This window comes from Epinephelus lanceolatus, chromosome 16, assembly GCF_041903045.1.
Source record: "Epinephelus lanceolatus isolate andai-2023 chromosome 16, ASM4190304v1, whole genome shotgun sequence".
NCBI classification, from domain to species: Eukaryota; Metazoa; Chordata; class Actinopteri; order Perciformes; family Serranidae; genus Epinephelus; species Epinephelus lanceolatus.
Window position 1 is genome coordinate 31,120,650 of NC_135749.1, and position 27,171 is coordinate 31,147,820.

Here is a 27,171-nt window from a genome sequence, read left to right on the forward strand (position 1 = left end):
ACACAAGGTGAGACAGATGTAGAGATGTTAACTTCTTTCGACTCAGGTGAAAGCTTTGTGATTTGTTAAGTGCAACAGCCAGTGGGTCAGTGGAGTATGTTTGTCCTTCAGTAGTTCACAGCTGTCAACCATGTGTAAAAGCTTCCACAATTAAAGTGTGTGTTTGGACAAGTTAAATTCAACTGTAAAAGATAAAGAAATATATATTTGAGTAGGCACCATTACAATGAACCACCAGGTTGTCAGGCAAGAAATGATGCATTAAATGTGTCTCAGTATAGCAGAGACGTTTGGGTTTTATGGTTTGTTATTTATCAACACAGTATTGTCAGTAATCTGTGACATTACACTCAAACATCTGAACATCATCAACCATCCAAGCAACTAATATGTGCAAAAAGATGCAGTGATAATGGTTTGTGTCATTGCAGGTCAAGCCCAATTTGTCACACTTTTTTTTTTTTTAATGCAAAGCAAAATAACTGAGCATCGTATTTAGTGGCCCAGGGGAAAGTAAAGAGCTGGCATAAACACACTACATGTATGCAGGTAATGTAAAACAAAACGTGTAAGCACACCATAACATCAAACACCTATTCAAAATGAAAAAAACAGAACCAGCCAATCATATATGGAAATTGTAAATTAGACAATCGTGGAAAAATTACGACTCATAAAACTACTTAAAAAGATCATTTATATATTTTTAAAAAATAAATCAAATTTCATAGTGACGTAGGTACAATGTAGCAGTGTGTTTTGAACATGTATCAAGTCGTCGACTAGACTTTGCCTAATATTACAGCGACTGTGCGCACCATACAGCCTATGGTGACAGTGTATAACCCGCCCAAGCGGGACACTCCGTACAATATACCAAACATATATAAAGTCGGAGGCGGGGTTTACTTTGGCTCAACCAATCACGACAGGTTATCCGAAGCGCCCACCAAACGAGTTCGATTTCAAATTCAAACGGTTAGAGACGGTGGATCGCAGGACCCGGAGAAGAAGAATATACCGAAGAAGACGTTGAATTGACAGCCTTCTGCGGAAACTCGCCTTTAGTTAAGGTTTGTGTTTCAAGAATTTAAAGCGTAATACTTCGCCCATCTCGTCTTGAAGAGGGGTTGCAAAGCTCTGCTCAGAAACGATGCAAAAACGACAACTGCTGTGCTATTTACCTTCTGTGCTCACGCTAACGGCAGCAACTATTAGTGATACGTTAACGTTAGTAATTACATAAACGTTTGTCGGTTGTAGATTGCTAACGGTATTAGTCCAGTCAAAGCTAACTTTATACGTAATACATTCCTATATGACTCATTCCACGTTTGTAGTCGACGGAGATTTAATTTGGTTTACGTTATATTTCAGCCGTGTCGACGACGGCTCTGAATGTAATGTTACGTTAAAGTAAGCCTCTCTTCGGGGGCTGATGTTGTGGGTGGGTCCCCATGCCGTCACCTGAGCACGGGCCATATATCACATTTATGTGCGGTTATTGTCGTTTAAAGAAAGTTTATCTTTTGTTTATCTAGGCTGTTAAGTTATTCGAGCGTACGCAACACCTTATGAGGCTTAACGCTACAGTATAACTCATACAGTGAATGCTACACTGAGATTTGTATCATCTTTACCAGTGTAATGTTAGTTGACTTTGCATTGACCCCCTTTGTGTATAACCATTACATTTGAGTCACAGAGCTGAGCAACTGCTTCACCTAAAAATAAATACTTTTTTTATTTCGTAATGCAGCGGGCAAGATTTTTTCACCCAGATGGTTTGAAGAGTCTCAGGGGGTTTGGAAGTGTCGAAATTGCAGTAAATTATGTAAATTGACCTTTTTGAAACATGGCTGGCATTTATTTATTTCTCAGAGACACAGATGCTTAACTCTACCTCTGTAACTCAACTTTAAGGGTAATACAAGAAAACGGGATGACTGTGCTTGTGACTATGATTAGTGTGACAGAGAGGTGTTCATGCTCGATATTTTTCTGTGATTTTCTGCTTTGATCATACTTTACCTCTTATCTCCCAACAGAACATGTCCCGCTTGCCAGTCAGTACACACAAGAGGGTCCTTACAAGCAGCAACAGCAGCACAGAGAATACTGACTTTGCGCCTGCTCAGGTTTGTACTACAATCATCTCCATCCTTTATTGTCTTCACCTCTACTAGCTGTTCTCTGTCAGCTTTACTCTGCTGCTCCACCTCAAGCTTCTCTGCATGTACCACTGTAATATAACCTGTTATGTAGCTCATAAATTCCAGCATCCAGATGTTGGCCTACCATTTTTCCACAGAAGAACTTCGGAGTGAAACTGACCCCTTGCTTGGCCTTGTAGCAGATTGTAATGTTGTTTACTGTTAAGGGCTGTTCCACAATTACACGAACATGTACAATGTAATGTAACACAAAAGGTTAAAATCTTGTTGTTGCTGTAACAACGAGGTGTTGATTAAAACTCTACTGTATAATATTTGATGGTGCTGTATTGGATTGCATTCAGTTTTCAAGTGTTCATCGAGCCCATATGATAGACTTCATTTATGTGTCCATAAAATGGTCATGCATGATGGGTGTGCTAGGAAAAAGTAGATTTAATGGCTCCAGAAGTTGAAACATTGCTCTTGCTTTATGCTGTTTGTGTGTTTGCAGAAGAAGATTCGAAAGGACTCAGACCCTGTCCACATTAAACCACATGCAGCCACTACGATCATCGGTGGCAAGAGGCCTGCTGTTCCAGCAAGCAGGGCACCAATTTGTAAGCCACTAAGTCAAACCTCACTTTTAGAATCTTCGTTTAGTATGTATTTATTTCCTCTGTCCTATTATCTTGTTTTTATTTAGACAAATGCATACCCTTCTGTCTCACTTTGTCCACACAGCTAGGCCAGTCAGACCTGGGGGAGCTGCCACTGTGGCTGTTGGTCCTTCCAGAGGTAAGATTAGCTGTCTGCTCAGAGGAAAAGTGCTTGTGTTCACAAGACTTTACTCAAGCAGGGATTGGGCATTACAGTGTGTGATACATTGATATAGACAATATTTACAAGTTGTATAGTTTACCAACTGATGGCCCAAAAATGCAGAAGTGCTTTGGATCCATCATAAATGCAGGGTATTAATATTAAAGTAATAGATTCGGTCATTACATAATTGGTGATTTTGACATGGCTTCTCATGCATTGTTTTTTACTATTGTTTTTCCACTAGGTGTCCTGAAACCATCAATAGCTTCAACTGCAGCAAAGGGAGGCAACATAAAACAAACGGGTGCACCCACTGTTGCAAAAGCAGGTGAGAAGTATATTTCACCTTGTTCTTATTCCTTAGTTAATTTTGTCAAATTAAGTGAAATAACGTTTGGTGCTTAGTTAATGGTCGGATTTATTAAAGGGGAGAAATTGAGGTGCAAGCTTTTCTGACAGATGACAAACCATGATTTGAAGCTTAGTGTTAATAGTGTTTATGGAATGTTAACAGCTGTGAATGACTATGATAAGAATTTTTAACCAACCTGCACAAGGGAAAAGTGTATTTATCATATTTTTAAGGCATTATCTTGGATATAGAGTGAGATGTTCTCTAAGTGATCTTATTTAGAATAGGTCTTTTTCACGTAAGACATTTAGATTTGTTATAGAAGGAAAAGCATAGGTGTAACTACTATGAACAATGGCTCTGTTCTTGCCAAGTGTCCCTGTGAACCAGCATGCACAACTCCAGGACTCTTAATATTTAATTCCAACTGTGCTTTTCCTACTGTGTCATGTCAAGATGCCTTTTGCGAATAAAAGGTGTATGTAGAAAAGGTTTGTACTGTAATGGCCTAAATGGAGAACTGGGGAAGACTCTGAAGTCTGAATGGAATTATCACACCTGTTGATGCTGTTGTCTACAGGTGGGGGTGGGGCCACCAAGCGGAAAGCATGGGACCTGAAGGGCAAGGTCAGCGACATGGAGGGTAAGCTACGTGACTACCAGACCAAGGTCAAATCTGTCCACCAGGAAAATGAGGTTCTTAAAGGCACGATGGTCCAGAGCCAAACAAGAGTGGCTGAAATGGAGAAAAATCTTGAGAGGCAGAAGAGTCAGATCAGGTACAAGGACCATTTCATTTGGAAAACTAAGTATTTCACTGTCATTATGTTGTACTGTCACTAATTTGTCTGTTTAGATAACATCAAATCATCAAATGCCCTTTCTTTTCTGTGATTTTAGTGAGTATGAGGAAAAGCTACAGGCACTGTCGGGAGTCTGCGATGAGTTGGAGAGAGTGTCGAGTGATAAGAACACTCTTGAAAAGGAGCTCTCCAACCTAGAAGGAAAATATAAGGTCATGGAGACTCTCTGCGACAGCCAAGAGACGGAGCTGCAAACTCTCAAGGTGAAGTCTGATGCTAGAATAGCAGCTAATACTGGTTATATTGGCCGAGTGACATCTACATAAATATACCATTTGTGCAGACCTGCCCTGCCTAATGTGCCTGACCGTAATGAAACTAATGCCATACTCTACCTGTAGATTTATACAGGACTATTTTTCTAGCAAGCAACTGGATATTGCCCAGAAAGGACCTGTTACTTTCCTGAAATCTTATAATAATATTTAATATTATTTTAATAATTTTAAAAACAGACAATATGATGGTCAGAACTTTTAGTTGTTCAGATTTAGTTGTATGTTTTTTCTTCTGTCCTCTCCAGGTGAAGCTATCAGTGCAGGAATCAACTCTGGCCCGCCTGCAAGTGACCCTCAGAGACACGGAGGAAGAGGTGCGGTCTCTCAAAGACACTGTGGTCCAGCAGAAAGATGAGCTGCATGCAGGGGAGATGGAGCGCAGACGGCTCCACAATACGATCCAGGAGCTCAAGGTAAGTTAAATGTGACCTAACAGCTCAACAAAGCCCAGTGGCAGCAGCCTCAAAGGCCTTTCAGCTAATCCATCGACTAGATTGCTTTGCCTGCTGCCTAATCTGCTGAAGAAAACACTGGTGAAAATTTGGTTCTTTTCTTTATTTCTTTGTGATGTATTTATACTTTGTTGTGCTGTTAGCACTTGACAAATTATGAAGAACAATGAAAATGTCACTTTTCTCTCTGACTTTTCTTTACACTTATTTGTCCATCATCCTTGTCTTGCAGGGCAATATCCGGGTGTTTTGCAGGGTGCGCCCACTGTTGGAGGGGGGCCTCAGCAAACACATCCAGCTCTCAGCCAGTGACAACAAGTCAATGACACTTGCCAAAACAGAGGAAGTGAGAATCCTGTCATCATACCATATATATGAAATTAATAAATAAAGGCTTGTTTGAAGAGAAGGAAACCATAACAAACAGTAACAAATATAATCCAGAGTTTCTGTGATATTTTTACAGTCTAACCAGCCAAGTACATTATAGAAAAGAAAATCAAACTCACTTTAAAGGTACACTCTGCAGGATTTTCCTTTTTAAAAAAAAAAAAAAAAAAAAAAAAAGTTTATAGACTCATTCCAAAGAAACCCCTCTCAATCAACTACAACCCCACTAGAAGTGTGTGACAGTATACTAATTTGCCGAGACCCAGCTCTTTGCCTGTATTTTCTTATTTTCTAATTATACAGCGTGCGGGTGAGGTCAGGACGTTATGAAAAAGTGGTGCCAGACTGTAAGCAGCACATGTCCAAGAAAAAGCCACAAAAATCCAGACACGGCAACAAATTTTTTTTAAATATTGCAAGTCTGGGGTTGGCAATCACTTTCCCTGGTGATACATTCCACCGTGAGCCGTGTATGCATATCTTAAACAACAAGGCTTAATTCTGCCCTTTTTCTCCTCTTTAGTCTCACACAGGCAAAACTGCTGACACTCAGAAGAATTATAACTTCAGTTTTGACCGGGTGTTTGGCCCCCAGGCTTCGCAACAGGAGGTAAACAATTTCTATCACAATTCATAGAATATAAGAGTGTTCAAGTTATCCTGAAAGAAAACTGTTTTAAAATGCAAAACACACTAATGTCTTGTGGCTGTTTCCCGCCAGAGCAGGAAATTGATGATGATCTTGTTTTAGGTCTTTGAAGAGATCTCACTGCTGGTGCAGTCAGCATTGGATGGCTACAACGTCTGCTGCTTTGCCTACGGCCAGACAGGAAGTGGAAAAACCTACACCATGGAGGGAAATGAGTTTGATGAGACCAGAGGTGTCATTCCCAGAGCTGTGAAGCAAATTTTTAAAGCAGCAGAGAAACTGGGAGCACAAGGCTGGGAGGTTAGTGTGTAATGTCATACATGTGAATCTGTACAGGGAAGGAGGTCGTAGTATTTAACATGAGCTCTGACCAGAAAGTCCTGAGAAAAGTCTTAAATTAGAAACAGTATTTTTACTTAGTTAAAGGGATTTGAACCTGTAATAACCGATGTTTTGGCCACTTAGGGGCAGCAGAAACAAGTTGTTAACGCAACATTGGCATGTCATCATCTTTTAAGTTGATATGGCAAACCTGTCAGTTCAGATGCTGATTTACACATCCAGTCGTTACATAGAAAAAACACTATCATTCATTCTGTGGTGTATATCTGGCCACCAGACAAGTGTAAGTGCAACATTCCTTCCCAAATCCTGAGGTAAGTATCTGTCTAATTAGCTGCTAAATGCTCCTCTGTGTTTACCACCACCTACTCTCTAACTGTGTCTGTTTGGTGCTGATCAGGTAATAACTGTAGGGTTTTAGAGCTTTTTCCTCTGAAAACAGCTGCCTGTTGTGCCTCAAAACAACACTATGAGAGCAGTGAGAGTCAACCAGAACAGTAAAGTGTTGGGTTGATGGCTAAACAAAGAGCTAAAATGCACTATAAAGCTCGGTAAAGCAGAAGGGAGCTGCAGATTCAGATTATAGTTTGCTGTAGGTTTATCACTATGCGCAACCTCTTTCACATCGTCATTTGATACATTGTGTGAAGTTCCCCCATTGTGCCCAGGGGATGATGGGAGTAACAGTAAACTGAAACCAGAGAAAGGAGCAAGACAAATGCAAGTGTGAACAAACCAAAAATTGGGATCTTATTTACATGAAAAAAAGGCATACAAATGTCTTCAACAAGATGAACTGAAATATTTAATCAAAAAAGGAAGCAGTTTTAAAACAGCAAAGAAGTAGCTAAATCAAATGTAGGGATTAAACGCAACACTAATAACACACACTCCCTATAGAAGGCAGTAAAGACTACCAACTCCAATACACCACAACTCAAGTATGCACTGTTAAATAACCCTCACCAGTGAAGCTGCCACATTGGCCCAAGGGCACTATCTCTTTGTTTCTCCAATCATTTTAACTAACATGTCCCTAAGGAGCAGATTGTACACCGATCTGTTCAACCATTCTGTGATCAGAAAGAGGGACGGGGGTGGAACCTGTGGGAAAAGACGAGGCGAGAGAGACAGAGGACACAGACAAGGCCGGCGTACCCTACCTTCACCCGTAACACATTATAGTAAAAATATGAATTATATCTGCTTTATGTCTTGATTTCAGGTTTATAGGTCTTTACTATGTTAGTTACTTGATCATTTTTGGCTTGTTTGCTGCTGAGATATATTTATAGCCAGATACAAGACTTATTCACCCACACGAAATGCTCAGGACTTAAATTTTGCACTCATTCAGATACGTGTGGTTGCTTAATGGAGTAAGAAAGTACATTTAGACCCTTTTTAAGGGCAACACAGTGTCATAATACAGTGCAAGACAGAGTGCAGCTCCTAGAGAGCAATCCAGGCTGTTGCATTGGGAGAATTTTCACACTAGTGTGATTTCTCCCTGAGCAACGCAAAAAAAAGCTGCTTTTTTTTCTTTTGGCACCCACATCAGTGCAGATTCATGCTGTGTGCCACTTTTGATACCAACCAGCCACCAAAACCAAGGGCAGACCATACATTTTACACCACAAATGTATTTCTCCTACTTGCACTCAGGAACTGTGGAGGAGATGCCGTATATGATGGGGGAAAACAAATATATTTGTTAAAAGTTAGGACCATTTCTGTTTTCAGTTCTCCTTCACTGCAAGTTTTGTTGAAATCTACAATGAGACCCTTCGAGACCTACTCTACACAGGCAAGGCCAGCAAGAGGCCCGAGCATGAGATCCGAAAGTCGACTAATAATGAGATCACAATCACCAATCTGACCTACGAAAAGGTCTCCAATGAAGATCAGGTATGGTAGACATTTGGGTTACTGTACTGCTCAGTAACATAGCTTCCTTATTAAAGACAACCTAATATTAAAGCTTGCAGTCATTCACAGCGGATTTGAGGTCATTCATTTTTAAATAGGTAAACAAAGTGCACAAGTATTGGTTAACTGTGTACATGTGATGCTCTTTATACATTTGTTACTGCACAGTAAATAATCTGTATGATCCCCTCTGCCTGCCAGGTTCTCGGCCTGATTATGTTGGCCGGTCAGAATCGCTCCACGGCTCAGACAGCCCAGAATGACCGCTCTTCTCGTTCCCATTCAGTCTTCCAGCTGGATATCGAGGGAGTAAATGTTGGCAGGGACGTCAAATGCAAGTGTGAGTATAATCCCACTGATTATGCCAGTATCAGAAATGTGCTTTCACTTGTGTATTGAGAACATCAAAACTCTGTGGCGAAGATAGACATCTTGTTCAGTTGTCTATAACTGCTTTAGTTGCTGCATATGTGATATGTGCTCCGTTTGTTTTTATGTGCACAGCCACTCTATGCATGGTGGACTTGGCCGGCAGTGAGCGAATGCTGAAGAGTCAGTCTCAGGGCGAGCGTTTCAAAGAGATGACGGCCATCAACGGCTCCCTGTCCAACCTGGGCATTGTCATCGCTGCACTTGCCAACAAGGTTTGTAAGCAGGAGCCTGGCTGAAAACAACAGCGCTGAGCTCAGAAAGACTGCAGAGTCTACAAAGCCTTAGATATATGGTTTAAAAATCAAAATTCTGTTTATTTTCCAGTATTCATTTTGTTTGTGACATAAACTGATTGTGCATGTGTTTCAGGAGAGCTACATCCCATACAGGAACTCCAAGCTTACCTACCTTCTGCAGGGCTGCTTGGGAGGAAACAGCAAAACGTGAGTTCAAACAAATGATTAATTATGAGTTAAATTTTTACAGGGAAAATAATTTTTGAAAGCAGAGCATTTAGCCTCTTTTTTTTTTTTTTTTAAATGTTCATAATGTTTATGTATGTCTCATTCCAGCCTGATGTTTGTGAACATCGCCCCAGAGCCAGACAGCTTTGGGGAAACTCTCAATTCCTTAAGGTTCGCCAGTAAGGTCAGTGGCATCTATGGTTGTTTAATGTCCTGTCTGTCTTGATGAAACAGCTGGAATAAGATGACATGAGTATGCTAACTTCATTGAATTTTAATTTGATTTATTACCAAGGAAAGTACAAGAGAAAGCATTCTAAGAATAAGTACTGATTCCAGTTCAAAAGTGCTCCATCTAGCAATGTTAAACAAAGGTTTTTTTTAAGTCTTCATCATTGAATTAGCTATATCCTTGACTAATAGCTTTATCTTCCAATCTGTTATCTAGCTTTAACAAATTGGCTCCTGGAATGCTTTTAACCCTCTGGTTATGTTACAGTGTAAAATGATCTGAATGTAGCATTTCACTGTAAGATTTTTTTATTTGACTTTGCTTTTGATGTAATATTTTGTGTTTCCTCTCTTTACAGGTAAACGACTGTGTCATCGGGACTGCAAGTGCCAACAAGAAGTAACGGACTACTCAAATGTTAAGTCAGCGATTCTAATCCAATAAACTTTTATGTCAAACTCGGCGAATATCTCCTCGCAGCCCACCAGCTGTCTGTTCTGTGTGTGCTCCTTCAACGTCCTCACCAATGGAATAGAGCTATGCCATGATTGTAATGATTTTTTAACAATGGAGATATTACCTGAGCTTCTGAAGGAGCACAAATGGGAGGGGTGTATTTGTGTGGGTATTGAGTTCATATATCAACAGTCTTTCTCCTGGTTTTAAACGCTGCATTAGAATAAAGTGTAATTTTCTAAATTTACCACACTATTCCAGCTGTTCTGTTGTATCCCCTTTCCCACTTAATCATAATATCCACATTACTGATGATTATTTATCAAAAATACCATTGTGTAAATATTTGTTTAAGGCACAGATGGTCAACCCAACTATCATCACAGTCTTGATATCTTGTTATTTACCAAGGCCCTTTTTAAATTTCATATTGTGCTGTTTGGCTTTAGCACCAATCAGGAAGAACCAAAAACTATAAGTCTTGTGTATTCTCAGGGCTTTGACTAGTGATCACTAATACTGGCTTTTAAAAATGTTTATGCTTCTATGTAAATCAAGTTGACGTGTACATATGCATGTTTTTAGATAGACTTTCAGATTTCTTTTTTAAATGCATACAGTGCTCTCAAGGGTTCGCGATCGATTTTCCTAAGCCGAGTTGAGCCTTTTAATCTCCATTGGACATGTCACATGTTAAGTTTTTTTCTGAATATCTTGTGTAATGTATAATTTGCACAATAATTGCAAATAAATGTAGTGTAGTTTAACTGACACTGTTATTTTTGTTTTTCTTGACTTATGGTGGAAAGTGATTATTGTTAGTTTTATACTTTCTGGCCCAACTTGATCTAGTAATAATGAAGACATTTTGTAGTTGGGCTACATATATTTCCTGTGCTGATTTATGTTTGTCAAACCAGGTGTTGCAAAGTATGTCATAAACATTAAGCATGATCTGAAAAATTGTGTAGACTGAGCAAGCAGCTATGATTTGAAAATCAGCTCAGTCACTGTAAACACCTAGGTGCCTTTATTTTTGTTTTACAAACTTTATTGCAGTTTTGAGAGTTGTTTACACATCAGCCCTGGAGGATAAACAAGATTAGGAGAGGTCTGTTATGTAGCATGACAGTCACATTAGTCAGTGTTAGCGTCAGTCTGAGGTTGAATACATTGGACATGATGATCTTTGCTCATCAGAATCGTATTTTTTAAATATATTTCTTGTTAGTTTTTCTTTATAGAAATTCATTTGTTTGTATTATATAATTATCACATGAAATCTGATTTTTGGAAGGGAAAAAAAGATGAAAAATGAAATGTTGCGTATTATTCATCATATATATTTACGGTATATATATATGTTAATGAATATCTAAAGCATGGTTAGGAATAAATATAGGAACAAGACATTGATTTATTAGTATTTTAAATCAACCATTGTTGTTAATATTGTACACATTAACGCTGTATTTAAATATGTTTATCCCATTGTTTATTTTATGTATTTTTTGTCGGCCAAAGTCTGGCTCGTCTGTCTGGAATTCTTTTAAAGGCGACGCGTCGCTGTCTGCCGCTGCAGAAGAGATCAGATGGGGAGAACATTTTCAAAAAATGGTCCCCAAACTTCAGGGCCTGGGTAAACTGGCAGGACACACTGCCGTCAGCTCGGACAGAGACTGTACTTGTGAAGGCTGCAGTGTCAACTAATAACGGTGAGTTTAATGTCCGCAGCGGCTCGCGGTTTTCTGTAGCCAGCCGTCGGAGCTAGCTAGCAGGCTAACGTCACATCTGTAACGGTATGATCAGAGTCTGAAGCTCTGACGGTTTGTTTCACAGTGTGCTGTCTGAAAGCAGAACACAACCATCAGACAAACATTTTCACAACAATGCCTGCGTCAGTTTACAAGCAACAGATTTGTCTTCGTAGCTTGTCAACTACAAGTATGTTTGTTGTCCAGCTGTTGATTTTCTCGTGCACTAAGAGCACAGCAACAATAAGTGGTGTGGTCGTGTGTGTGGTGTGGGCATTTTCTGTTTATTAATTAATTACGTGATGTGGTTCTGCTTTCTGTAAAGTACAAAATAATACTGTTGATGTGAGCCTTTTGCAACTATCATGTTGTCAAAGTGCAATCAAATTTGCCATGGTGAGTGCAGGGACAGTGTGATATGACCCACACGGTGTGCATAACACACAAAAATGCATACAACCAGTGGTGGAATAAGTACTCAGATCCCTTACTTAAGTAAAAGTGACAATATTACAGTGTAAAAACATTCACAGTCCTGCATTCAAACATTCAAAGTAGTACTGAAGTAAAACGCAGAAGTAATAGCATCACAATACACTTAAAGTACCAAAAATAAAACTACTCATGGTGCAGAATATATATTACTGGAATATAGTTTTTGATGCAATAATGTGTTTTTCAATAACTGTTCCAGCTGGTAAAGGTGGTGCTAATTTCAATGACTTTATATATTGCTGGGTAGCACAACCTATAATAATGTTATAGTTTATTTGTTTTTGTATTTCTTATTATCAAGAAAAATCTGCAAGGCACCTAAAGCTGTCAAATTAATGTAGTTGAGTAAGGGACTGTTCGTTACTTATCAAAGGAAAGGGGTGGCTGGGTTGTGTTTGTTTGTTTGTTTGTTTGTTTTACCCTCTCCAAAAAATGGTATGGTACATCAGGATATTTAGAAATCCCCACGGCATGTTTTTCATTATCATCAAAAATACAGACCCTCATCTTTTTATGGACTTCATACTGGAGAGGTTGGAATTAGGATGTTTTGCATGTAGTGCACATGACGCACCACCAGAGTTCAGTCTGGTGTAACGGACAGCTGAGAGCACAGGGGAGAAGTTTGCCTGGTAGCCTTTCTCCAAGGAAGCTCTTTCTGACAGAAATCTATTTCTTTTAATCCAAACTGCTGGTAGAAAGCGCTTGAGTAAAATTGTGTTGTGTAGAAAGTGGTGAAAAGATCATTTCAAGACTGTAAACAGCTGAGCCTGCAATATAAGAGAGATTTCAGGGTTATATTCACAACTTACACGGTGAATCAAGGGTTCATTGCAACCAAACGAGAGGTGTTGACTTTTGAAGCAGTGGAATAACTAACTAAACAACTAACAAGACTAACCAAAATGGTTTTGGTGAAGTTTTATTTTGTCTCAGTGGAATTTGAATGAAGTGTGTTTTATGCCGAGTTAAGGCAATTAAGCCAGTCTTACTGTGGTAAAAGCCAGAAACGTGAATTTAGAGGGTGTATGGTTTTGTTTTTTCTGTGTTTAATAAGAAAAATAGGTTTGACAATGTTACCTGTTGGGGGTGTTTTGCTGCACCCTAATTCCGTTGTATACCATGAACCTCTAGGAAGGATGTGAATGTATAAAAAAATAGATACCGCCCAAGCCAAGTTATTAGATTTTAAAAACTTAACTTTTGATTTTTGAAAATTAAAAGATGATGACAAAATTCTAGAGTTGATAAACGCCTTGGTTTTTCTTTCTTGTCGTGCATGCTGGTAAGTCAGTGCATAGGGTTTATTTTTGGCAAAAATGTTAAATGTAGAATGAATTGATTTAGATTAAATATACTTTTAAGTTCAGATTTGTCATGTTTTTCCCGAGAGATGGGTTTGTCCCACATAATGTCCCTTAACAGTGATTCAAAAATCATTTGGCATTACCTCCCCTTTTTTTGCACCACCCCCTCCCCTCTAATTAATAACGAACAGTCCCTAAATCATACAATAGCTACTTCTGAGATGTAGTGGAATTATAAAGCAGCATAAAGTGGAGTTACTCAAGTACAAGTACATAAGTAAATGTACTTAGTTACATTCCACCACAGCATATAAAAGGCTGTAAATAAACATAAAGTGCAGTTTGTGAGTGACATGCAGCGGGAGCTGGCTGCACAAAGACACACTTTGACTGAGATCTAACAAAGACACTTCAGATAGGCACTTAAGGTTGTTAGTTGCAAGGGGCTGACTCGAGTAGAACTAATTTGCAGTGTTTTCTGGGTAAATTAAGAGTCTTTTCTAAGTTACAACATGGCTGATCAAGTCAGCAGCTTCCTTGATTTGGCCACTGTTCTCTCTGCATCGACAACCTAATGTTACATGTTCTCTGATAAAGGATAAAGATGTGATTACACACTTAATCCAGAATTTCGTCCTAGGAGTTTTACTGTTTGAGAATTTGAGAAATAACCTTCACTAATAGATAATAATAATTATTATTATTATTATTTGCACCTGACTGTCTGATTTTATATCATTTTTAAATGAACAATATGTGTGACAGACTCTGATAAGTGTTGGCAGACTAATCCATGTGTGAACTGAGAAATCTGATGGGGTGTTTGGTGCCTTGCAAAAGGGCACCTCGGCAGTGCCCAGGAGGTGAACTGGCACCTCTCCAGCTACCAGCTACCATATTTGGTCTGGACGGTGATTTGAACAGGCGAGCCTCCGATTCCCAACCCAACTCCCTATGGACTGAGCTACTATTGAAAATAATAATAATAATAATAATAAGTGGATTGACAGAGAATTAATCAGCAGTGGGCAGATGGTGTAGTGGTGTGCGGAGTTTGCATGTTCTCCCTGTGTCAGCATGGGTTTTCCCAGGGTACTCCAGCTTCCTCCCACAGTCCAAAGACATGCAGTTTAGGTAAACTGGTGAATTCTCATTGCCTGTAGGTGTGAATGTGAGCATGAATGGTTGTCTCTATGTGGCAGCCCTGTGATAGTCTGGTGACCTGTGCAGGGTGTGATAAGCTCAACCCCAGCGTGACCCTCAATAGGATAAGCGGTTACAGATAATTAATGAATAATCAGCAGGTATTTTTGATGATTGATTAATGGTTAGTTTTTAGTTCCCTTTAAGGTGAAGGGGACAAATTCTCCGAAGCAGCTCTTCCAGTGTGAGCATTTGCTGCTTTGCTCTGTAATATATCATTTTAAATGCAGTTAGTTTTGGATTGTTGGTCTGATTAAAGAAGACATTTGAAGATGTCAACTTGAACTCTGAAAAGTTGGACTTTTTTTCTATTTTCTGATGTTAGACCAACAGAATATGATTTTAATAATCCATTAAAAATATTTTCAGAGGGATGTCCAAACTAGTTGAGAATGGCGATAATGTGATTTTTCCATACTCGTACTATACGTACTATATTTGGATATCAGATCAAGGTCTTCTGGTTGTTGTCTCACATCACTACATAAAAACTCACACTACGGTCTGGACATATTCAGCATTAACAAACCTGGAAGCAGTCAAACTTAAAGATTATAATTTAACTGCCAAAACTGGGAGTCACAAAAGTTTTTTTATTACCACCCAGATGCAGTCCCTGCCCATGGAAGTGGGAAGCAGCAGCAGCAGCTCGGCTCCCAGCGACACATCAGACTCAGTGGTGCAGGTGTGCTTCCCCAGCGCTCAGGCCTCGGTGCTGGACAGCCTGAACCAGCAGAGAGAAGACGGCAGGCTCTGTGACCTCTCCATCCATGTCCAGGGACAAGTGTTCAAAGCCCACCGCTGCGTCCTGGCTGCCTCCTCACCCTACTTCCATGACCAGGTGGGAGACTTATGCTGCTAGGAAACTACCCCAACATGTGGATGACAGAAAGCAGATGTTTTCTAATTAGTATGAACAAATGAAATCTTTATGGAGTCATATTCATCTATGTCTGATTTTGACCATGTAGAAAGTGCCTCAAAATAAGATGATTGACATGACAGTGGATTCAAAGGGAGATAGTTGGCTTGATTAGTCTTTGTGGATATGACACACTTCGGTCATCACTTAGTGTACAATGTAACTAACGTGTTGTGAACAACAAGGAGAGTGAAGCCTTCAAAACCATAATTAACCTATTTTTGACATCACTATCAGTTTATGTTGTCATCAGATATAGGTTACATCTTTATTATAAATTTGAGTTTTCACATAAGATCCTACTTCTACAAGACTGAAGTTACATTTGTCAAAAGAAGACTTGATTTACTGTAAATTATGGTCACCAGTGTTGTTTTGAATGTGCCGAGACATAAAGTCTGTGTAGTTAAACTGATCTGCTTCTTATTATTTCTTGGTAAGGAAACTGGTAAAACCCCAAAACGATGAGCATGACAGAAGAGATCTGATTAAGCACAAATTTAGAGCTGAGCCTCACACAGAGACTTAAATTATGTGTCTGCACATCCTGGTTTTTGTGCTGTAAGTATTTTATTTCCACAATCGCTTACTCATCCCAAGTGTTATCAGTATCCATATCTTAACAAAGTGACTGATGGGTTTTAAACCACATACAGACAATGGGCTGATCTAATGTGTTAAAGTGTGTCATAATTACTTTATGTTCTTGTCTAACTGACTATTTGTGTGCTTTTTACAATTTTGTCTTTTGAGTTTGGAGAGCAGAAGACGAATTTCCACCCATGGTGGACAATAAAGATCTATTCTATTTTATCTGCCAAAGACTGGTTTTACTGACACTTGATGCAGACTCAAACATCTTTGTGTCATAACTATGTGGGTAGTATGTGTAACCAAGATTCTGTTGTTGCTGCATACTCCTCATCTAAAATGTTTTCAGAAACATGTTTTAGATTACCGTTTAACTAAAATACAAGATTGTTTGCTACCAGCCGGCCGCCACATTGTTTTCAGAAGGGCAACTGCATTACATCACCCACCAGCAGGAGTGTTTATTGGTCTGATGCTACACAGTGCACTCATGTAATTTTAGGTTTTCTACCTCTTAAGCCAAAGCAAATGCCGCAGCCCTTTTTTTGCTGCTTTTTCTGGTCAGCGCCAATTTCAAAAGTATTTGCATCTTTCTACTGCACAGACAGCCCATTTTTTTTTAAAAGACCATCTTTCCAGCAGTGAGATACTTTAACTGTCTGAGAGATAGGCAGATGGATTGACCATCCAAAGATGACATAAATTAATCAGGATTTGGACTGTGAACCAGCAGGTTTCCACCATGATAAATTGGTGTGAGAAATAAGAAACAGGCATGGGGAGATCAAGGGGGAGGCAAGACAAATCATTCATAAATGTATAAATGTATCATTGTGATCATTCTCCACCCACCCCCAGGTACTACTGAAGAACATGTCTACAGTCTCCATCCCAGCAGTAATGGACCCGCTGGCGTTTGAGAGCGTGCTGAGCTGTGCTTACACTGGTCAGCTCCGGATGCTGCGTGAAGACATCGTCAACTACCTCACGGTGGGCAGCGTCCTGCAGATGTGGCACATCGTGGACAAATGCACAGAGCTGCTGAAGGAGGGCCGGGCTGCAGCGGGAGGAGGGAGCAGTGCAGGAGGTGGCGTGCAGGAGGGAGCCAGTGCCGGAGGAGGTGGAGGGTCGGCTAACCTCGGGTGCAGCAGCAGCAATGGTGACGGTGCTGCAGGCAGTGGTAATGGAGCTGGTAGTGATGGGGCTGTTGGTGGAGGTCAAGCCCAGGTGGTGGGGTCCATTGAGCCCCAACCTGCCTCCCAACCTCCCAGCCGCCCATCAGTGAGTGAGAGCCAGTCTCCCAGCAGCACCAACTACTTCAGCCCCAGGGACGGGAGCAGCTTCGGAGGAAGCGGTGCGGCTGCAGCTGGGGCTTCGGCGGACGGAGGCGGGGCGAGCAACACCCCCAGCTATTGCACCCCATCGGGAGGAGAGGAAGCCTTCCTTATTGAAGAAGAGGAGGAGGAAGTAGAGGAGGAAGAGGAGGAGGTGTTGTACCACCAAAGGAAGAGAGGAAGAGGAGGAGGCAGCGGGAGGAGGAAGAAAATGAGCTCAGTGTCAGAGCAGGAAGTTGGAGTCAGCGACAGCTTTGGTGTGTCTTCCTATCAGGTGAGGTTCCATCAGTGTGAGCAACCGACACTATTAAATCAATCTGAAAGCTTTTTTTTTTTTTTAAGTTTTACTCACACAAAGCCTCTCAGTAACTTTGTTTTTTACATTATTGTCTGTCAATAATTGATATACAGCATTTTCATCATTGTTGAATAGATGTAATGTGATTGTCATGAGCAGAACATGGTTTCCTCTGGTCCCACAGTCATGAAGCAACTTATCTGAACATTAGGAAGATTCTGCATCCTAAACATCCAAATGTAGTGGGAGTATTTAAATTTTTTTCCTTGTCATTTTGTTTGGTTTTAAAGCAGCTTTTCTTTTAATGTTTTCGGTCCACGTTAGTCAAGCTGCTTTTCCTTGATCCTTAAAAAGATGATACTCTAAAAATAGATAGGTTTTGCTGACGACAAAGACTAGATATCCACCATTTACTGTATTATAACGTAAAATATCTGAATTGAAAGGATGGGGAGGACTCAGCGATGCCGCTGCAGAAGCGTCCTACCTACAGCCAGCCCAGCATTATGCCCCGCAAACAGTGGGTGGTGGTGAAAACCGAGCGCATGGAGGATGACGACCTCATCGTAGTGTCTGGGGAGGAGGGAGGAGAAGATGAAGAGGACGAGGATGAGCGGGAGATGGAGTTGGCCAGAGAGAGGGAGAGAAGTGACTTCAACATCTCCAACGTTAGGAGCCTTTCAGCTGATCTGGGAGGCAGAGCGGAGAATGACATGGACTCACAGGTAAGACGAAACTAGATTTTTCATTTTATTTCAGTGTCTTTTAAAATATTCTGAAAGCAGAAGTTTTTGTTTGTTAAAAAAAGACAGTTTTTGTACCAACACCAGGGGGCACCAAAGTTGCAAAATATTTAGTTGTAACCAATGACTGTATATAAAGATGGACGACGCATCTCTGCCTCCTCTCACTGTACGATAATGAAGCCAAAACACTGCCATCTTGCACTGGTTATGTCATTTTTAGCCAGATTGCGATTGCCAGATTATACTGCAGCGAGCCACCAGGGGGTGATCGAGATGCTTTAGCTTCACTCTGGGGAGCTCTCATGTCGGCCATCTTCATCATGGATGACATGACAGCGCGATCTGAACTTAGGAGATTTGCAAAAGAAATACATTATTCTAAACTTCAAAACTTTTCTAGATTCATGCAGCATGTAAGACTTGCACTGCACATTGTCTGTCCAACATGCAGGTGCCGAGGACTGTATAGAGAAGTGAAGAAGTGCAAAATAGCTTAAAAATATTTCTGTCACTAGGAAAAAATTTCCTGGTGCAGCAAAATCTGAGCATTTTGCATCCATCACAGATTTATGTTCACTTTAATCCATTGCTCACTTTTTATCCACTGCTCATTATTATTATTATTGTTATTATTTATTGCTGTTTTCTGTATTTTTGTACTTTTTTGCATGCCTAGTGTTTGTAAGTTTTTTAAGTTTTTAAATATTGACATCTTTAATCTGACTCTTTCTCCTGACTGCTGTAACACTGGAATTTCTCAATTATGGGATCAATAAAGGTGTATCTTATCTTATCTTATCTTAAATCCTCTCTTCTTTGTCTGTCTCCAGGTGGACTACTGCCAGTCTTCAGAAGACTACCTCAAGTTTGAAGGCAGTTTAATGGACCAGACTTTAGCTCAGCACCTTCATGACAGTGCAGCAAGTCAGAGCCAGAGCGCTAACCGCACCGTTTCAGCACTGCTGGGCCAGGTTCAGTCTGCCGCCTCGGCCCGGGCCCAGCTTTTCCCCCTGGACATGCAGGGGAACCAGATCCTCCTCTATAGTCAGGCCTCCGGGCTCTCTCTGGACACTGCCGCCCCTCCACTGGGGATGGCAGGTGGTATGATAGGAGGAGCCTCTTTCAAAGGTCCCAGTCTGGAGCACGGTGCAGTCCACCTGTCGGTGCAGGGCGGTTTGGGAGTTGATGGCATAGACAGTGGGGGGATTGGAGGGGGAAGTGGGAGTGGTGGCAGCAACAGCAGCACTGGGGGTTCAGGTAAAGTGTTTATGTGCCACTGTGGTAAGACCTTCACCCACAAGAGCATGAGGGACCGCCACATCAACATGCACCTGGACCTGAGGCCCTTCCACTGCCCCGTCTGTGCCAAGAAGTTCAAGATGAAGCATCACCTCACAGAGCACATGAAGACGCACACGGGCCTCAAGCCGTACGACTGCCTCGGCTGCGGCAAGAAGTTCATGTGGCGCGACAGCTTCATGAGGCACCGCTCGCACTGTGAGAGGCGCAGTGGTCTGGGAGAGAGCGGGGAAGGTGGGAGCAACGGCGAGGGAGGGAGAAGAGGAGGAGGTGGAGGTGAGGATGGGTCAGATTTGATTTCCTCCCCTCACCTCCTCCTTTCTGCAGGTGAAGGAGGACAGGGCGCTATCCTGGGAGGAGGGAGAGGAGGAATGTCTGTTTCTTCTCCACATCTTTCCGGCACTGTTCTGTCGCCACAGCACACCGGCATCTCAGCAACAGGAAGTAGCAGTAGTAACAACAGTGTAAGTAACAGCAGCAGTGCTGCTGTGAGCAACAACATGGCCTCCGCAGGGGCACTTCTAGGGGTCGTCTCCCAGAGTCCTGGTCAGGGATCAGGGATGTTTGCTGGTCTAGGGTTGGGTCGAAGTGTATGTGATGAAGACGTGTGTGAAGTCGGTGCCAATGATAGTAGCGTGACTTAAACCGCAAGTGTGTGTTAGGTCCAACGGGTGCCTCTTTGTGAGCAAACAGTCAGGCTTCTCGTTCCTGCTGCTGTTTTTACAATATAATAAACTTCAAAGAAGCTCTTCTGAAATACTTTTAACTGCCAACACTCAGCATTTCAAGCAGGAGGTGCGTACTTTGTCAAGAGTGGGGAGAAAAGGAGAGGCTCCCGTTGGACACACAACCTGAAGAAGCTGTAAGTGTTTATAAAAAAATGGACTTTGAGATTCCAGTCGACTGTTGTGCCGCAAAGTTTCTGAAACAGACTTGTGGTCGCGCTGATGCCATCTTAAATTATACGCGATCCTCACACCACAAAGGCTTTTGGAAACTTGCCTCCGAAAAGTGGCCTCATTAGAAATGGACCTTTTGTCTCAGTAAGTAAGCTATTGTTTTCAATATCCCAGATGTTATCAAAGTTTATTTTTTGGTTTTGTGGAAGAATGCTTTGCGTGTCGAGAGGAAACCAAAAACGAAGAGACAGTGCTTCACTAACTTTCTGTGGCAACATTATAGTGTCAGTAGAGTTAAAAAAAATGGCTGTTCAAATTGCTGTGATTTTTTGCAGTGTTGTATTATAAAATATCACTGTCATATGGTTTTTAAAAAAAAAACACAAATCTGCAGGAGAAAAACTTACTCAACACATAATTCTACAAAGAAAAGAAGAAGCTACAGTTGCAGATTTGTGTTTTTTTCCCCTCACAGCAGCAGTGGTACATATTTTCCTCAGTGTCCCATGTGACAGACTAAATGTCAGCACTGCCATGTTGTTTTAGATGATACTTCGGTGCTGCTTTGCTTGAAGCCCAAGCTGGAATACAGTGAAAGGCACAATCATTTATCCTCACCACAAGGGAACTCTGATTGATCCCAGACGTGCGTACAGGGAGATATTTACCAGACAGGAACAAGTTTGTCTTGTTGAAGTAGCTAAAGATGAAATCTCTTTTCCAATATGGCCGAGCCCGACATAAACACAAACACTACCTGTAACTGATAAGCTCAGAACTTCCTCTGTGGACCTTTAAAAGCAGGGGGCGATTGATCTGCTCAGCAGTAGAAGCCCCCCATGCTTTTATTTTTGCTGCTGTTACTTGCTTTCACTTTCTTGTTGTTCACAGAGTTCTCGTGCTTTGAGAAGTATATTATTACTGTAAATATATAGAAATATATGTCGTTTACTCATCAGACCTGGAACAAATACTAACTTGTAATACTGATCCGTCGGTTTGCTGCCGTTTGATCTGCTCTGGAAGAAGTTTATCAGTTGTAGAGAAAGTGTTCTGCATCCCTAAAGTCATCTGAGTCTGCAGATATCTGATAATTCAGTGAAGGGTATTAAAATCTAGCAATGATGGTGGTTTTATCTAAGCTATACAGTGTATGGTGTCTTTACAAGCATACCTCCTCTAAAGGGTTGACACAATAGAAGTTATGGACCCAAATGAAAAGTAAACCTCATTTTTGCAGTAGCTGTTATGCACACAGAGAAGTCACATATTTGTTTTAATCTTTTTATATGACAGTATTTTGTTATGAAGAGTGCTACACATTTCATTTATCTTCTGTCTTTGGATTCCTTGATTTCCCACTGGTGGATTTTCTTCCTGCAAACATGTTAGCATCATAGAGTCATGCAGGTCCTGACCTCCCAAAAGGTTGTATGTATTGATATTATCTACAGGAGTTTTGCTGTTGCTCCTGTTTTGGCCTTGGATGCAAATGTGTTAAAAGGCTTAAGATTTCAGAGTCAAGGTCAGCAATGTTTTGATTTTTTGGAACCACCTCAAGAAAACTTCAACTCTAATGGAAAAAGGAAATTCAATATTGGACTTGTCAAGTGTCCTGAATATTCTGTTTCCTCTTTGGATTTTCTAAATTTTGAGTAACAGTGGTATTGAAAACTACAAGTTGATAGACAAAATATTCAGTAACAACTTTAACACTTTTTTTTTTTTATCTTGTGGGAAAAAGTTAATCATTTTGTGTGCACAAGATAATTAACTTGTTCCCACAAGATAGTAATTTCTGTGCATAAGATAAAATAATATCACAGGACTTTCGAGGCTCCATAGAAAATAAAATTTGATAAGTAGAGCTTTCTCCATCACGTGTTGGCTCTGTGCATCTGTAGTCTTTAGAGACGCGTGTGAATTTGTAGTAAATTATCTTGTGCACACAAGATTAAAAAATATCACCTAACAGGACTTTAGAGCCGCCATAGATTTGCATTCCTTTCTATAATCAGACTGTTGTACATTTAACACCTGCTGAATCAATATTTGGGGGAAGGCTGGATTGCAGATAATTGTAGTCACTTCTGGGAACTCAGGACTTGGAGTTCATCATTGTCTACTCACCATAAAACAAAAAAAGAACTTGCTCTCAAGATGCCTAATTGAAATGCAGGTTGGTTTGTTTACCTTGAACCTCATAGAAACGTAACCTCAAAGTTTCTCTTTCTCATTTCTCCACTGAACACAAGGATCATGTTCTCTGGGCCCTGCTGTGGTTTAAATACTATTAGTTCTGTGCTGTATTTACACTGGGACCATTCTGAACATTTACCGGTTCAACTACTGATAAGACTCATTGACAGTACACACCACAGTATGGATACTTGTAGCCTTTGCTTTTCCATTAAAACACTAAGTCATGTTGTATGTGTCGCCATGCCAACATTTTTGCCAAATGGGTTCAGGTGCCTTACAAGCACTTTCACTTCCTCAGCACTATTTTTTTCTGTGTGTAATATTCTAATCTTACAATGGAAACATAACATGTAGTCGTTACATGATTTAAAACAAATGTATGTATATAGAAAAACATTGTGTGGTAAAGTATGTTTACACCATTGAGTTCATTAGTACTTTGTATTGGGACATTAGCGTACAAGATACAGTACAGGCCAAAAGTTTGGACACACCTTCTCATTCAATGCGTTTTCTTTATTTTCATGACTATTTACATTGTAGATTCTCACTGAAGGCATCAAAACTATGAATGAACATGTGGAGTTATGTACTTAACAAAAAAAGGTGAAATAACTGAAAACATGTTTTATATTCTAGTTTCTTCAAAATAGCCACCCTTTGCTCTGATTACTGCTTTGCACACTCTTGGCATTCTCTCCATGAGCTGCAAGAGGTAGTCACCTGAAATGGTTTTCCAACAGTCTTGAAGGAGTTCCCAGAGGTGTTTAGCACTTGTTGGCCCCTTTGCCTTCACTCTGCGGTCCAGCTCACCCCAAACCATCTGGATTGGGTTCAGGTCCGGTGACTGTGGAGGCCAGGTCATCTGCCGCAGCACTCCATCACTCTCCTTCTTGGTCAAATAGCCCTTACACAGCCTGGAGGTGTGTTTGGGGTCATTGTCCTGTTGAAAAATAAATGATGGTCCAACTAAACGCAAACCGGATGGGATGGCATGTCGCTGCAGGATGCTGTGGTAGCCATGCTGGTTCAGCGTGCCTTCAATTTTGAATAAATCCCCAACAGTGTTACCAGCAAAACACCCCCACACCATCACACCTCCTCCTCCATGCTTCACAGTGGGAACCAGGCATGTGGAATCCATCCGTTCACCTTTTCTGCGTCTCACAAAGACACGGCGGTTGGAACCAAAGATCTCAAATTTGGACTCATCAGACCAAAGCACAGATTTCCACTGGTCTAATGTCCATTCCTTGTGTTTCTTGGCCCAAACAAATCTCTTCTGCTTGTTGCCTCTCCTTAGCAGTGGTTTCCTAGCAGCTATTTGACCATGAAGGTCTGATTCGCGCAGTCTCCTCTTAACAGTTGTTCTAGAGATGGGTCTGCTGCTAGAACTCTGTGTGGCATTCATCTGGTCTCTGATCTGAGCTGCTGTTAACTTGCCATTTCTGAGGCTGGTGACTCGGATGAACTTATCCTCAGAAGCAGAGGTGACTCTTGGTCTTCCTTTCCTGGGTCGGTCCTCATGTGTGCCAGTTTCGTTGTAGCGCTTGATGGTTTTTGCGACTCCACTTGGGGACACATTTAAAGTTTTTGCAATTTTCCGGACTGACTGACCTTCATTTCTTAAAGTAATGATGGCCACTCGTTTTTCTTTAGTTAGCTGATTGGTTCTTGCCATAATATGAATTTTAACAGTTGTCCAATAGGGCTGTCGGCTGTGTATTAACCTGACTTCTGCACAACACAACTGATGGTCCCAACCCCATTGATAAAGCAAGAAATTCCACTAATTAACCCTGATAAGGCACACCTGTGAAGTGGAAACCATTTCAGGTGACTACCTCTTGAAGCTCATCGAGAGAATGCCAAGAGTGTGCAAAGCAGTAATCAGAGCAAAGGGAGGCTATTTTGAAGAAACTAGAATATAAAACATGTTTTCAGTTATTTCACCTTTTTTGTTAAGTACATAACTCCACATGTGTTCATTCATAGTTTTGATGCCTTCAGTGAGAATCTACAATGTAAATAGTCATGAAAATAAAGAAAACGCATTGAATGAGAAGACGTGTCCAAACTTTTGGCCTGTACTGTATATTAAATTAAAGGTAACCATAGCAACAGTACTGATGTTTTACGATACATCACCAGATAACTCTCACTGGCGAACCTTAAAAATACGATACATTCCTATGTGTCCTTATATAGTAAGTTGCAGACTTGTTATAAGAAAGCAAACACTTTCTTCACCTCGCTTGTTATCTTATGTTGTCGACTCACCTCACGGAGCTGCTCGTAACTCTTTCAGAAACTGACAAACTTAGCCACATTTAGCAGGCTGCAGATTCTCCACAAGGTGGAGCTGTTCACACATCATCAGAGCAGGAAATGTTGTCAACATCAGGACTCCACCTGCAATATTGCAAACTTTACTGTAGCATGAGTTTTAACAATGAGCAGTGTGTCTCATTTAGATAAAACTTCAAGGGTGAGTTCAGTATCTTTCAATCCAGACCCTACTTTAACATGTTTGTTTCTATGTGACTAGTGGGATCGACAGTTGTTAAAACTGGTCCAGTGCTGAGCGAGAGGGCTGCAGCCAGCAGCTGTTAAACAGGTTGCAATGTCACCAATATTGGGCATGTTCCCTCCTCAGATTATGTCCATTAAAAGTGCTTGTTTTTGCCACTGACAGGCTCAGATTACTATTAGAAGTGTCCGACAAATTTATGTAAAGGATTCCGGCAGAAACACCTTTTGTTTAAAGAGTAAGAACCTTTTTATTTTAACCAGAAACAGCCCTGAAGTCACCATCACCTAACCGACCAAACTTAATTTGAATAAACATTAATTTTAGCATGTATGAATTTAAAATGGAGTTCGTTGGCTTTGGTTATAAATCTTTTGGGGCAGTTTCTGATTAAACAAAAAGGATCTCACTCTTTAACAAAAAGATCTATCTCTCTAGGGATCCTTTCCATAATGTCAGAAACTTTAAACAATAATCTGAGCTGGTCAGTGGCAAAAACAAGCACTTTTAGCCAGCCGAAATTGATAGTGCACAATTGCCCCTTATTGTTGCATTGCAGCCTGTTTCAGGCTGGTTGCAGCGGTCTTGCTTAACACTGGACCAGTTTTAAAAACTGTTGTTCCCATTAGACATGTAGACAAAAGATAAAAAGATAGGGTCCAGGTTTAAAACATACCAAACGTACCCTTTAATTGTAAGCAAGTGGCCCCCTTTTGAAAGAACAAACTATGTAATTCTAAAATTTGGAAAAACGTGGTTTTATATAAAAGAGAAGTGCATCATTATTTTTGATGAATATTCATTTTCAAAGAAGTGTGCCCCCTTGTGGCCACAGCTGTTACTTTGATTATGAGGTTATGATAATGTAAAGCTGCAGCAGTGTGATAACTGTGTTTGTTTATGAAGCTGAATTATCTGTGTCCAACACACTTTAACCAAATCATACTTCAGTGTGCCAGTGTAGCTACAGCACAGGACAGTTGGTGGTGGAAGAAATATCACACATGACCTCTTGAATATTTCACATGCCTTCGGAGATGCAGTTACATAGAGCAAAGTGATAAAGGATATGAATGTTTTACCTTCTATGAAGGCTGAGGTTGAATATTTTTATATGCGGGTTTGGGGCTAAATGAAAGGACTGTTGGCTTTTGTATGTGTTCAGTGATCTGTGATGTGTGACCTCCAGTGTTTCCTCTATGACTTCACTTGTGTTTGTAGGTCATTTGGGTTTCAAATTTGTTCCTGTTTGTTTACTCCTCTACTGAACACCTACAGAGAAAACAGTGGATGGTTGTAAACGCAGAATGTGTGAGTGACGTGTCTAATGGTGATCTAATGCTTATCTTAAGTGTGGAGTTAAACATGTGCATATAGATAACTACACAGAGTGAATGTAGGTAAACAAGATGAGCACATTTATTTGTATGTATGTCTACAAACACAACGTGAAGATTCTGAGGTGTTTTGTGTTCAGAGAAGGCTCAGTCAGAAATATGTGAACTCTTGGGAAACCAGTTATTGATTTTTAAGCGATGGGTGACAAAATAATCTCTACTTTTTACTTCCAGTAATTGAGGATAGTCTGAGGTTTAGTCAGTAACAATCCTGATGTTAGATTCTGTAACACTCAGTCTGTCATGTAAACTAACACAGGAAGTTGTGGATTTAAAGGCACAGTCAGCAACTTTAATCTAATACACTTTTTGTTGAATTCAGCAGATATGTCCTCATGGTCTGCTTCCTGTCTGATCTGTGTGTGTGTGTGTGTGTG

At 40.6% G+C, this 27,171-nt stretch overlaps 2 protein-coding genes across 2 annotated transcripts; both read left to right on the forward strand.

Moving 5' to 3' along the window:
- Positions 1–957: 957 nt before the first annotated feature.
- Positions 958–10,585, forward strand: kifc1 (kinesin family member C1). Its single transcript, XM_033636357.2, has 17 exons — positions 958–1,073; positions 2,049–2,138; positions 2,668–2,773; positions 2,898–2,951; positions 3,223–3,306; positions 3,911–4,109; positions 4,231–4,396; positions 4,717–4,884; positions 5,156–5,269; positions 5,837–5,923; positions 6,065–6,262; positions 8,048–8,212; positions 8,435–8,573; positions 8,738–8,877; positions 9,035–9,108; positions 9,238–9,313; positions 9,720–10,585. Exons 2-17 carry the CDS (start codon positions 2,052–2,054, stop codon positions 9,762–9,764), a joined length of 1,902 nt encoding a protein of 633 aa, XP_033492248.2. The 5' UTR covers positions 958–1,073; positions 2,049–2,051; the 3' UTR covers positions 9,765–10,585.
- A 751-nt stretch (positions 10,586–11,336) lies between these two features.
- zbtb22b (zinc finger and BTB domain containing 22b) lies at positions 11,337–23,411 on the forward strand. Its single transcript, XM_033636557.2, has 5 exons — positions 11,337–11,532; positions 15,184–15,417; positions 16,948–17,697; positions 18,168–18,446; positions 19,298–23,411. The coding sequence occupies exons 2-5, from the start codon at positions 15,184–15,186 to the stop codon at positions 20,408–20,410; spliced, it is 2,376 nt and encodes a 791-aa protein (XP_033492448.2). The 5' UTR covers positions 11,337–11,532; the 3' UTR covers positions 20,411–23,411.
- Positions 23,412–27,171: the final 3,760 nt, after the last annotated feature.

Excerpts from the sequence above, each read along its gene's own strand:
- kifc1 (XM_033636357.2), top strand. The coding sequence starts at position 2,052 with ATGTCCCGCTTGCCAGTCAGTACACACAAGAGGGTCCTTACAAGCAGC. Across the intron at positions 4,110-4,230 it reads AGGCAGAAGAGTCAGATCAG|TGAGTATGAGGAAAAGCTAC; the intron begins GTACAAGGACCA and ends CTGTGATTTTAG. Across the intron at positions 4,397-4,716 it reads CGGAGCTGCAAACTCTCAAG|GTGAAGCTATCAGTGCAGGA; the intron begins GTGAAGTCTGAT and ends TGTCCTCTCCAG.
- zbtb22b (XM_033636557.2), top strand. The coding sequence starts at position 15,184 with ATGCAGTCCCTGCCCATGGAAGTGGGAAGCAGCAGCAGCAGCTCGGCT. Across the intron at positions 15,418-16,947 it reads CACCCTACTTCCATGACCAG|GTACTACTGAAGAACATGTC; the intron begins GTGGGAGACTTA and ends ACCCACCCCCAG. Across the intron at positions 17,698-18,167 it reads TTGGTGTGTCTTCCTATCAG|GATGGGGAGGACTCAGCGAT; the intron begins GTGAGGTTCCAT and ends CTGAATTGAAAG.